This window comes from Oncorhynchus kisutch, linkage group LG8, assembly GCF_002021735.2.
Source record: "Oncorhynchus kisutch isolate 150728-3 linkage group LG8, Okis_V2, whole genome shotgun sequence".
NCBI lineage: Eukaryota > Metazoa > Chordata > Actinopteri > Salmoniformes > Salmonidae > Oncorhynchus > Oncorhynchus kisutch.
The window spans coordinates 55039266-55052439 of record NC_034181.2 but is presented as its reverse complement, the minus strand read 5'-3'; the positions used below and the strand labels follow the sequence as shown (position 1 = coordinate 55052439).

At 42.7% G+C, this 13174-nt stretch overlaps 1 protein-coding gene across 4 annotated transcripts; it reads left to right on the top strand.

The window, feature by feature from the left end:
* The first annotated feature begins 792 nt into the window (after positions 1-792).
* On the top strand, positions 793-12848 carry htatip2 (HIV-1 Tat interactive protein 2). Of its 4 annotated transcripts, none has more exons than XM_020489328.2 (6): positions 793-1019; positions 1684-1873; positions 8369-8476; positions 10953-11090; positions 11227-11288; positions 11552-12848. In XM_020489328.2, the coding sequence occupies exons 2-6, from the start codon at positions 1685-1687 to the stop codon at positions 11766-11768; spliced, it is 714 nt and encodes a 237-aa protein (XP_020344917.1). In that variant the 5' UTR covers positions 793-1019; position 1684; the 3' UTR covers positions 11769-12848. The 4 variants fall into 4 exon arrangements, with proteins under 4 accessions (XP_020344917.1, XP_020344916.1, XP_020344918.1 ...); XM_020489327.2 differs by having other exon boundaries at positions 795-992; XM_020489329.1 differs by lacking the exon at positions 793-1019 and adding an exon at positions 1042-1161.
* Positions 12849-13174: the final 326 nt, after the last annotated feature.

The window sequence follows — 13174 nt, the reverse complement described above, 5'->3', positions numbered from 1 at the left end:
TGTCATTGAAGTCTATATAGTGTGAAAGCTATGTTACCAAAAACTATTATACAAATGACAAGGGACAAATTCAACCCCAAACTGCAATTGACAAAACTGCAAATTAAACTAAAATAGTCAACACATTGAGCTTTATGACAAAACTATGAGTGTGTGAGCCTGTGTGTTTGTGGCTCCATAGAGGGGTGAAATTAAAATTACTTGGTTGGTCTGCCATCAAACTTACCAACAGTGGCTTTACGTCATCAATGACACATGTTCTCTTGTGACCAGTTGGTCTGAACCACTGGCTGGAAATTAACTATAAAAGGATGGTAACAGATGAACAGACATAAGACAACGCATGTACATAGATATGTTTTTATTTCATTACTGAATGTGAACAGGTGATTGGGAATACATGGTTTATACAGTGATAAAACCGTGTTTGATGTCATTTGATATCCCGTGTAAATGTATTTTGACAATTAAAGACACTGACCACAACATCACAAAGACTGACAGCAATATAGTGTTACCAAATGCTCTTTGGTACCTCCTGACAAGTAGCCACTGTGACCGTGTGCATCAATGCCTGGAACTTTACTGCCCTCTGCCAAGTCTATCGATAAGTGGAAAGTAATCATGACGATGACAATGATGATAATGAAACCGTCAAAGCTAGGCTTCTTATTTAATTACATGCATCAGATGTATTTGTGTCCCAATAAAACAAGAACAATTCAAAACATTTTCCAGAATGTACTATCATCTTCACGGAATATGTTTGACAGTGTATTAGGCAGGGCTTGTCGATTCTACTGCGAATTCCTATCACCAACGACGGTAGGAACCGGATGCGTGTTTCCATGGGCACATTCATTTGTTTCGCTATCTCGCTGATCTGTTATGAAACCACTGGAAAGCAGCTGGGGTACAGCGATTGACTTTTCACTGTCATCTGCAGCCGTTTTACACCATCTAGAAAACTGCGAACGGACGATATAGACCAGGTGAGCGTCAGAAGCACTCGAACTAACGTGAGTTGACTGTGTCACTCAGTCTGCAGTCAGGGTTGGGAATTATTAGCATGTACCGTAACTAGCTAGTAGCCTACTGGTCTGTTTTTACAGCTAGTTGTAATGCTGAGTGATTGGTTTCGAGGGAGGCTTGCAAGAAAAGGTTCATTACCTTATTTATCTTGCTAGTTAGTTAGCAGTCAAGAGGCCGTTGTAAAGGCGTGACACGCACCTGGTGGGTATAATGTGTGGAAAGTTCCAACAGGAATATGAACCAACAACTTCGTAAATGACACGCTTGCCAACAAACAACGCATGCAAAGTTGTATAGCGGCGGAATACGAGACCGAGTTGGCTATTTCATTACGTTTTCACTCGCCACGTTTATTCTGAAAAAAGTCTCTGGTAGCCTATGGAAAGACGTTAAGAATAAGCTACGTGGTGAGTTGGCAGCTAGTTCGTTAGGTGACTTGGTCATGCTACTTCGTATGCGTTGTTCGTTGGCAACCTTGTACTTTACGACGTTTTTGGAACGTTGGGACGTTCCACAAATTATACCCACCCACACACCTGTGTTGCAATAAATTAAAAAAATGCGGTATCATGCTGCTTTTTTGTGTACAACAGCGATCAAACTATTAGGTCTCTCCTCAGTGGTGAAGCATTGTCTTGTTTTGTCCTTCAGGATGGCACACGACCTGAAACCACTGGCAGAGGACTTCAGACAGAAGAATAAAAGCTGTTTTATCCTTGGTGTCTCTGGAGAGACAGGCAAAGAGTTACTCAAAGAGATCGTGGAGAGGAAGCTCTTCTCGAGGATCACTGTCATCGGAAGGCGGCAGCTCACATTTGAAGGCGAAGCGTATGAGAACCTGGTAGGTGTGGGACTTGTCTTTATTGTCAGTGTATTGTTGTCTTTTCAAGCAGGGCCTGTATGGTTCTAAGATGAATTTAGCCTTGAAATGCTTTTGGGACACCGGGCCCTGCTCAATTTGGCAAAGTAACACTCATCCATGAGTAAGGTAAAAAAACAAAAAAACTTTTGGTTCTGGTGTTATACTTTGTTCTGTCATAGGGAAGCTTGTCAGGAACACAGAACGGTTTATTTCATGAGGACAGGATTTACCATTGCTGAGGGATCTTGCTTTCAAGTTATCGGAAAAGGTCAATGGTCATCCCTAGTCAATAATGGCACCAAATCACCTGTTTTATATTTAACATGTTTTGTCCAATATCTCAAGATAGGGTGGTCATATTATGACATTTTCATGCAAAGCTGGTCCTGACCTCCCTGGGGCCCTAAGCAAAATTCTGCTAAGGGGCCCTCCTACCTAACCCGTGAGCCATGTAAACCATTTGCCATTGCCACAGTCACACCTGACACCCCAGTGCTCCCACTACAATCGTCCCTCCTTTAAAACAGTTTGCTCCATCTGACGGTCTAAGAATAAGTATACCTATACAGAACAGAATGAGGTATAAACAAACTATTTATTGAATGGAATATTTTATATAGAATCTTAAGACAAGTGAATATTAACATGAAACATTAACATAAAATAATCAAATATAACAATGAGCTTTGTCTCTGCTGCCTGGTAATTAGTCCAGTCCTCACAATATTAGCTTTGCCTAAACAATGTAAACATAAGCCTATAGTCTATGGCTCAAAGTCCAATAAAACCTATACAGCTGTGTGATTAACTTTGGTTCCCTTAACAGCCTGGGCATTTTCAGCATCAGGATGGGCACCAGTCTATCTGGACTGTCTGGAAGAAATTGAGAAAGTATGTCACATTGTTAGTTAAGCAGCCATTGACACAAATGCACTTCTGCTTTACAATCTTAAATGTTACTAAGTGTGTAAAACATTTGAATGTTTGAATTAAAATCGTACCATCAAAATATCTCTTCTGCACTTTCTTGAGGCACAATCATCATAGGACATGTGTTCCCCCACGTCATGATTTATGCTCATGATGGCCAGACCACTCAAACGTTCCTGTGACATGGAAGACCTCCGGTAGCTTTTGATGAGGGTTCATTTCGAAAAGCTCCTCTCTGCCGATGTTACTGGTAGGGTGACCGCAATTCTTAGGTCTATCCAAAAGGTTAGGATAGAGTTCCTCCAGGTTTTTCCTCAGAGAAAGGAAAGCAGCTCAAAAGGCAGTCATCTTATCTGATGGCAGATCAGTGAAATTCCATTCCGCTGATGTCACAGTCATCTCTGAAGGGTCAACTTCCATGCAGTGAGCCTTTTAAAGAGTCACTGGACATCTGAGAGGCAGTGCTGAAGTTCAGCAGCGCTCCATGTTTGGTTTTCACCTGGTTGAGTGTTTCAAATCTCTCATCCGTGGATGTCACAGCAGAGTCGACCACAATGTTGAAGTAGTTGACTTCCAAGGTTTTTCAGTGCATCAAGTCACTGGTTCATCAGGAGCCTCGTAGCTGAAATGCCTCTTGCTGTTTCTCAGTCTCTTCTCTTTCAGAACAGCCTCCACATTCATTTCTTCACAAATGCTTTTGGCTGTTGTCTGAGCCTCAGAGAATCCAGTTTCCCGGTATGTAGTGAGGGGGGACTTTGCATTTGAGATCAAATTGGCTGCGATATCCAACTGCATTGAGGCGGATTGAAGGAGCTTGCTCACCTGGTTTGTCATTGTCAGTATCTCCCACCATATGTCATTGTCAGTATCTCACACCATACGACACAGCAAATCAAGAAGCGGTAGGACGCAACTTCCTTTGGAAGTGCTTGTGCCTCCACTTTGGCCACAGGATCGTCGATTGTCTGTCTGGCTTCCAGTAATGCCTCCTGAACCTTGGAAGCCTGTTACCTGTTGCATGAACACTTTGGAGCCTACTCTCTCATCTTGTCACTCCATGACTTCACGGCTATGTCCACGTGTTTCTTCAAAACACTCCCATCTTTGTTTGCCCGCTGAAAAGGCGTAGAGGTTTTGCACATGCCAACAAAAAAAAACAACTGCATATATTTGGACATTTGGCAGCATCTGCATGTGCTCCACATGGGACCAACACGGCTCTAGGATTTTTCTTTTTTTTGTAGTCTGGCTTGTACTCCTTGGTGCTTGCCCTTCATGTTGGCCCCATTATCACAAGCTTGCCCTCTGCAATCTTCAAATGGAATCTTCAGCTCGTTCAGCTTATCTAAGATGACAGTGGACAGATTTCAAGCCTGTTGTAACTTCAACATTCACAAAGCCAAGGAAGTGCTCCTTGATCTCTGGCTTTCCCTTTAAAGCCAAGCGTCTCAGAATAATGGACATTTGATCCCGGTGACTAATGTCAGCTGTACAGTCCAAGATAATGGAGAAGTACTTTGAGTCTCTTACTTGAGTCACTATTGCTTCCAGAATCTTGTCACTCACAGTCTGTATCAGTTCATTCTGTGTGTGCTTCCCAAGGTAATAAGCATGTCTCTCCACATTGAATTTTGCTGAGATTTTCCATAACCGGGTAAAATATTGCCAGTAATTCAACCTCTTTTAGGAAGTTTCCATTATCTGTTTGTAGGAATTTGTCTGATGAACCCCTGAATGTTAGGTTTATTTCAGCCAGAGACTGGGTGATACTTACTAAACGTGTAAGGACATCCCGCCATCTCTTTCTTTCTGCCTCCAACATTGTCATTTGTATCTGGTCAAGAATCCGACATAGGAGCAGATCAAGTTGTCTCCACTTAATCATATTGTCTGTGTGTTCAGGACTACCCTCATGGTGTTGATATTTGACCAGTGATTCACGCCTTCCTTTATTATTTTGTAGTCTTTGTTTTGTAGAAAAGAGCTTACAGCAAAAATGATACAGTGTTGTTTTAGAGTATGAAAGCCAGCTCCTGGTAATCTTTTCCCCATTTGACAGCTGTCTCTGTAATAAGCCTGAATGGAAACCTCTTCTAGATTTGTCTTTAGGGTAAGATCAATCCAGTCCTGGTTGGAATGGACCTCTGCACACTAACTCAGTCCTCATAAAGTCTGTTAAGACTGTGGGCCGGTCTGCTGGGTAATTTGGTGGAGCAGAAACTGTTCTATTAGGGTCTGAGCTGCTTGTGTCTGATGCTGGTTGTACACCTCTGGTTGTGCTAGTACTGGTTAAGGCTGCCTTTACTTCACCTGGGTCTGTGTTAGTACTTGCTGAAGATGGCTGTACTGGGTCTGTGTTAGTGCTTGCTGAAGATGGCTGTACTGGGTCTGTGTTAGTGCTGGCTGTGGATCAATTGAGTCTGTGCTTGAACTGGCTGATGATCCAGCATCAAATCAAATTAATTTATATAGCCCTTCATACTGATATCTCAAAGTGCTGTACAGAAACCCAGCCAAAAAAAACCAAATGGCAAGCAATGCAGGTGTAGAAGCACGGTGGCTAGGAAAAACTCCCTAGAAAGGCCAAAACCTAGGAAGAAACCTAGAGAGGAACCAGGCTATGTGGGGTGGCCAGTCCTCTTCTGGCTGTGCCGGGTGGAGATTATAACAGAACATGGCCAAGATGTTCAAATGTTCATAAATGTTCAGCATGGTCAAATAATAATCACAGGCAGGACAGTTGAAACTGGAGGAGCAGCACGGCCAGGTGGACTGGGGACAGCAAGGAGTCATCATGACGGGTAGTCCTGAGGCATGGGCTCAGGTTAGAGAGAGAGCGAGAGACACCCCCGGACAGGGCCAAGCAGGAAGGATATAACCCCACCCACTTTGCCAAAGCACAGCCCCCACACCACTAGAGGGATATCTTCAACCACCAACTTACCATCCTGAGACAAGGCCGAGTATAGCCCACAAAGACCTCCGCCACGGCACAACCCAAGGGGGGGCGCCAACCCAGACAGGAAGATCACATCAGTGACTCAACCCACTCAAGTGATGCACCCCTCCTAGGGACGGTATGAAAGAGCCCTAGTAAGCAAGTGACTCAGCCCCTGTAATAGGGTTAGAGGCAGAGAATCCCAGTGGAAAGAGGGGAACCGGCCAGGCAGAGACAGCAAGGGCGGTTCGTTGCTCCAGAGCCTTTCCGTTCACCTTCACACTCCTGGGCCAGACTACACTCAATCATATGACCATCTCCTCTACTGACAAACTTAAAGCATAGCACCTGTAAATAATAGATAACAATACTATTTATTTTATCAGCTGCATCAGGCCCATTCAAACTGGTTCCCACAGATTTCCTTTTATACATTTTCAAATATAAAATACTATTTATACTATGGCTTGGCTGAATGCTTGATGGTTATTATATACTGAGAGATGTGCATCCATATTCCCCAGTATGCCCAGCTAATCAACATTTTTAAATTCAATATATAAATCCATGTCAATCCATTGCTTTCCATCTTGCATTAGTCCAGAGTTGTAACTAAACCTTGTCTAGATAATCATTGTCTTGTTTTAAAATTGTGTGCCTATGAGGAGTGCCATCACACCCATATATTGTCTGGACTGGTCCGCACAGAGGTTGCTGCTGGAAAGCGCGGGTTTAATTTTGTGCACGCACATATCTTTTCCGAACTGCAGTTTATAAACACCGTTGACAGCGTCTTATCAAACGTAATAATCTCCTTTTGTAACCAGAAGGATTGTTCTGCTTCATCCTCTCATCGAAGTTATAAACATTGACACCGGCTTTGAAATGAGGGGGTGGCGGGGTCCCTTGCGTAATTTGCGGGGCCCTACGCAACATGCGTAGTGAGCATATAGGGCCGCCCGGCTCTGTTTTCAAGGCTGATGTAGCCCAATATTGGACTGACGTTACACCTTAGTCCAAGGACCGTACATGTTCTTTTTAAAGTGTGAATTGGCTCTGGAAGCCAAAACAACCCAATATTCCATCTAAATGTGAATCGATACTCAATTCGGTACAGTTCTAGAAATATAAATCCCTCTACTTTCATATCACATCAAAAGAATTTCACAAATGCAAAATACACACTTACTCTACACGGTTTTAACCGGTTTTAAGTTTCAGCCTACAGTATTTGTCAGTGACAACACGTTTGTGTCGTTGGTCTTCCGTTTACACACGGTTCAGAGACGCAGATTGCTAATTAGCACTGTTTTCCATAAACAAGCTCTGTAACGTGGAAATATGACCATGTGGGAACCCTAACCCTATGAAAGGCATGTATCAACTTAACCTTTTATTTATTTATTTTTGTATAATTTCTCACAGATATGAAATATAAGGTCCTTGTGCTTCCAAAACTGTAGAACGGGCGATGTGTGTTAATGTTCAGACCGAGCGTTGCGGCTCTTAACAAAACTACACCCTAAAATAGATGCCTTCATCCAATGACTCATATCTAATGTAATGGTACTGAGTCATGGTCAAGGGCTAAGGCTGATGCAGAACAGAGATTATAAAAAAATATATATATTTTTAAATTCTTCAATTAAAAGAGCTATACATAATTACAGTAATTTAAGCCCAATAATTTAAGGTATCATGAACAAATATTCATGCTTTACGCAAAACTAAGAGTGTAACAATTTATGAAATTAGAATACTACTTCATGCTAATTAAATACTTGAGACACACACACACACACACACAGCCCAACGCAGGCACACACTTCTCAGCATCCTCGTATAATCACACAGCACCCCCACCAACACACACAGCCTAACATAGATGCACACTTCTCACTAAGTCTGAACTGTAAACACAGAAGGCTACTAGTCTAATAAGTTAGGCCTGAACCTGAGTTGGGTTACATTGTAATGTTATGAGTTACTCTGGTGATGCATAAACTGCAGTAAATAATTAGCCTAGGCACAGAAGAGACTAGGTGCTAGTCCCTGACAACCCATACATCAAAACGTGGCTACGAAGCTCTACTTTGTGAGCTGCAGCCTGCTTTATTTTTTTAGTGTCTCTGAAAACATCTGACGAAAGAAGCGAAGGAAACTTTTTACCTTATGTTTCAGTCAAAACATGACACACCCTCAGGACTTACCCATACTTCTAGGCAATACAGTGTTACATCAATCTTTCTCTGGTAGGTTGAGGAATACCCATCGCAAAGAGCAAATAAGAACACACCGATTTCGCAGGTTTGACAAAAAGGGCTGTTCCCACAGATTTCAACATTCTTTGCACGGCACTTGCTTTTCGGATTTTTCGACATGGGTTACAACTGTCACATTTATGTTTTCAAATGATTAATTGTTTTTGTAGAATTCTCGTATAGCGTCCATTGTTTGTCGCGTCACCTAACACCCTACCATGAGCTTTGAATAAAGTTAAACATTCAATACCATTTAAATGTGTGTGCAGACTACAACAAAGCCTACAAGAAGCCTACATCTATTATTCCATTATAAAGATTGGCCTGTTCTCTGTCCTCTTTCAGGTGCAGGAGGTGGTGGACTTTGAGAAACTGAATGACTATGCTGCAGCATTCCAAGGGCATGATGTTGGCTACTGCTGCCTGGGAACGACCAAAGCCAAAGCAGGGGCTGTGAGTTCATGGCCAATGATAGAGAGACCCCTGTAAACATGTACCACCAGGGTCAAAAGAAAGAGGATTTCGACACCCACCATCTCAGATTTTTCTGAAATAATTTTTGTTTTTTGAAACATAAGATTAGCATTCGGGCAACATTATTTGATTTAAAAATAATTTGTGGTCTCTGCTAATTGATTGCATCCAAATTGGCCATTTTTAATTTCTAGGATTAATATATTTTAACAATGATTTATCCAATGATCAAAAGCCACCTACAGACACCCCACGCCAAGTATATACACTGCTCAAAAAAATAAAGGGAACACTAAAATAACACATCCTAGATCTGAATGAATGAAATATTCTTATTGAATACTTTTTTCATTACATAGTTGAATGTGCTGACAACAAAATCACACACAAATTATCAATGGAAATCAAATTTATCAACCCATGGAGGTCTGGATTTGGAGTCACACTCAAAATTAAAGTGGAAAACCACACTACAGGCTGATCCAACTTTGATGTAATGTCCTTAAAACAAGTCAAAATGAGGGTCAGTAGTGTGTGTGGCCTCCACGTGCCTGTATGACCTCCCTACAACGGTCTCCTGAGGGATCTCCTCCCCCATACTTGGACTAAAGCATCCGCCAACTCCTGGACAGTCTGTGGTGCAACGTGGCGTTGGTGGATGGAGCGAGACATGATGTCCCAGATGTGCTCAATTGGATTCAGGTCTGGGGAACGGGCGGGCCAGTCCATAGCATCAATGCCTTCCTCTTGCAGGAACTGCTGACACTCCAGCCACATGAGGTCTAGCATTGTCTTGCATTAGGAGGAACCCAGGGCCAACCGCACCAGCATATGGTCTCACAAGGGGTCTGAGGATCTCATCTCGGTACCTAATGGCAGTCAGGCTACCTCTGGCGAGCACATGGAGGGCTGACCCACCGCCAAACCGGTCATGCTGGAGGATGTTGCCGGCAGCATAACGTTCTCCACGGCGTCTCCAGACTCTGTCACGTCTGTCACGTGCTCAGTGTGAACCTGCTTTCATCTGTGAAGAGCACAGGGCACCAGTGGTGAATTTTCCAATCTTGGTGTTCTCTGGCAAATGCCAAACGTCCTGCACGGTGTTGGGCTGCAAGCACAACCCCCACCTGTGGACGTTGGGCCCTCATACCACCCTCATGGAGTCTGTTTCTGACCGTTTGAGCAGACACATGCACATTTGTGGCCTGCTGGAGGTCATTTTGCAGGGCTCTGGCAGTGCTCCTCCTTGCACAAAGGCGGAGGTAGCGGTCCTGCTGCTGGGTTGTTGCCCTCCTACGGCCTCCTCCACGTCTCCTGATGTACTGGCCTGTCTCCTGGTAGCGCCTCCATGCTCTGGGCATTACGCTGACAGACACAGCAAACCTTCTTGCCACAGCTTGCATTGATGTGCCATCCTGGATGAGCTGCACTACCTGAGCCACTTGTGTGGGTTGTAGACTCCGTCTCATGCTACCACTAGAGTGAAAGCACCGCCAGCATTCAAAAGTGACCAAAACATCAGCCAGGAAGCATAGGAACTTAGAAGTGGTCTGTGGTCACCTCCTGCAGAACCACTCTGCAGAACCACTCTTTTATTGGGGGTAGTATGTTTGTTTCTTCATACTAAGTCATGTATTCCCAGTGAATTTGGTCCCCCCCCCCCCCAGTTCAGATAAATTATTAATTAAAGTTATGTTTAGTCCTGTCCTACATCCTGATATTATCAGGTTCTGACCACGAGATGGTGCTGTTCTTGTTATTACGTGAAAAAGTTAGGTAATTTGGGTAAACTATCCCTTTAATATTGAGGGAAGTTGTAATATTTATTTATTTATTTTATCCCCTAATAGCAGAAACAGCACCATCCAGTGGTCAGAACCTTGTAATATCAGGATGTAGGATGTGACATAAACCTAACAATTTCAAAGACTAAATTATCTGAACAGAAAAAAAATCACTATCAAATTCACTGAGAATACATTACATAGAATGAAGAAACAGCTCAATACTGACTTCTCTGACGTAGAGAACTGATACTATATAGTCGTTGTTGGGTTGGGATTGGCGTGGGGTGTTCGGGGTCCGTTGATGTCTTTTGACTATTATTTTAGATTCCTCATGTCTTACTCATTGTTAGAAACAAGTTTGTTGTCCAAATCGGATGTTAGATGCTATATTTATTGAATATTATATGAATCCTATAAATTAAAAAGGGCCATTTGGGTGCAGTCAATCATCTTACTTTCTCAGCGATCAAATTATATTTCAACAAAATAATGATGCAGAAATTCTTATGTTTCTAACTACAGAAACGATTGCAGAACAATCGGAGATTGTGGGTGTCATGGCTTGCTGAAAGGACATTGAACGACCCACCATACACAACCTGCTTGGATCATGTGGTCAAATGCAGATTAATGTACACATAGTTTCTCTTATCTTTCTGTCATTGTAGGATGGATTCATCCGTGTTGACCATGACTACGTCCTGAAGTCAGCGGAGCTCGCCAAGGCAGGGGGCTGCTCACACTTCAACCTAGAGTCTTCTAAAGGGGCTGACAAAACCAGTGGTTTTCTCTATCTCAAAGTGAAGGTAATACACAAAATGTTCACCTGAGTAAAGACACCTCATTTATAGCCTTTCATAAGGCCTCTTTCAGCCTCTCTCGTAAAACTACTTGATGAAGTGCTGCATATTGTTTGGTTAATGCAGATGTTTGCTTCTCCAGGGACAAGTGGAGGCAGACATTGAGCTGTTGGGCTTCGAGAGGTACTCCATCTATCGCCCTGCGTAAGTCTCATTTGCATTAGTCACGTGTAAAAAAAAAAATCTTAGCAGAAATGACTCACTTGTTCATTACCTTATCAGTCATGGCAAAACAAATGGTGACCATAGGTGAATATCTCACACCAATGTCATGATTAGCAATGTACACATTTCTCCAGTGATCACATGATGTAAACACAGTGTTCACTCTGAGATATTTTGATGCTGTAAGTTATTTCACTTGTAACAACTCAACTGAATTATTTTTCTCTTGTTTTTCCTCCCAGGGTGCTGATGGTCGACAGGCAGGAGAGCCGGCCTGCTGAATGGTTTGCCAGGAAGGTCCTGGGCCCTTTTTCCTCCATGTTTCCCACAGCGATGTCCATCCCCATCCAATCAGTGACCAGGGCCATGGTGGCCAACACACTGATCCCTGCAGGGGAGAAAGTGGAGATCCTGGAGAATAAAGCCATCTATGACTTGGGGAAGGCCCCAGAGAAATGAGGGACAGGGAAGAGGGAAGGTGTGTCTCAATAGCTTCATTTCCTCATCCCCTTTCCTCCATAAACCACTGATGTGGTTATACCACCACTGGTCTGCCTGGGCATGACATGTGAGAGCAATGTCAAGGGAACCCCTATCCAGTCCTTTCACCCATCAGTGCTAATGAAGGAAAGGTCTTGAGGAAATGTGAGTATTGGGAGCTCAGCCAGAGACTGACGGTGAAGTGTGTTGTGCTACTGCCATTTCATGTGACGGTGCTTCTTCTTCATGACAATATATTTTCTGCTAACAACTTCCTTTGAAAGCATGGAGGAGGGTTGACGACAAGTATAAAGTTGAATTTCTAGAGCTATGCAGGTGCTCTCAGAGCGCATGGTTAAGCGTTTAAAGCTTCGTTGGCTTCAACTTGAGGTTCCTTTCAACCGTGATAGTCAACACGGTAGCTAGCTCTAGCTCGGTTTCTCTGGGAATGAGTCCAAAGGGGGATGTTTTCATTTTGCCATTTTTAAAGCTCTTCATGGGTAATGCAAATAAGATATGATAGGGAAATGGTGACGTAATTATGAATACTGAAATATGCCTTGTTGTCTTTGTATCCCAAGTGCTCTTTCCGAGTGCAGACTATTTTTGTGGTCAACAAGGAGTTCGCTGAAGAGGAAACAAACTGGCACAGAGGCTAGAATCGGTTTAATATATTAGGTGGAGAGGGAAATGTATTGGACTGGTTCTTCTGGGTCCAAAACTGTAACTCCTCAAAATGGTTTAGTTAGTAGAAGCTCTTCCATCCAGCCTACAGCGTTCATGCTATTTTATGTAAGACCACATTCTTAACCACTTTGAAAAATGATGCACTTACTTGAAGCAAGAGTTTATTTTCCACAAGACAACTATTGGAGAGGGATTTTAAGGCAATATGTCTGACTTGTCTTTGATCACTTTTGTTTTCTGAGCAATGCTAAGCATGTAATTGAATCAGGGGTTATGTTGTTCACACTCATATTGACTTGGATTTTTATACAGGCGTTATTTAAGTGGTCTATGCTTCTGTGTTACATTAAACAATGATGTAGTGGGCAGTAATACTTTGTATATACAGTATATAGCTCACATTCGACTTAAGACTGTAATTAGCCCATTAACTGACTCCATAAGATAAATAGCAATATGCAAGAACACTATAGCTGAGTTACAGTAATAGGCAATGAACAAATGTCTGAGAATGGAATTCTAAATACAAGTGTATTTAATTACTTTGTAAACTGAATGATAACATAGAAGGCATACGCTTAAGTTACAAAGCAGTACAAGGCATTACTCTAAGCATGGTCAGAGAAAGAAATGGCCATGGCCCATTGGCGAGAAAGAGTGCAGGTATCTCACCAGCGCAGGTCAGAAACGTAAGAGAA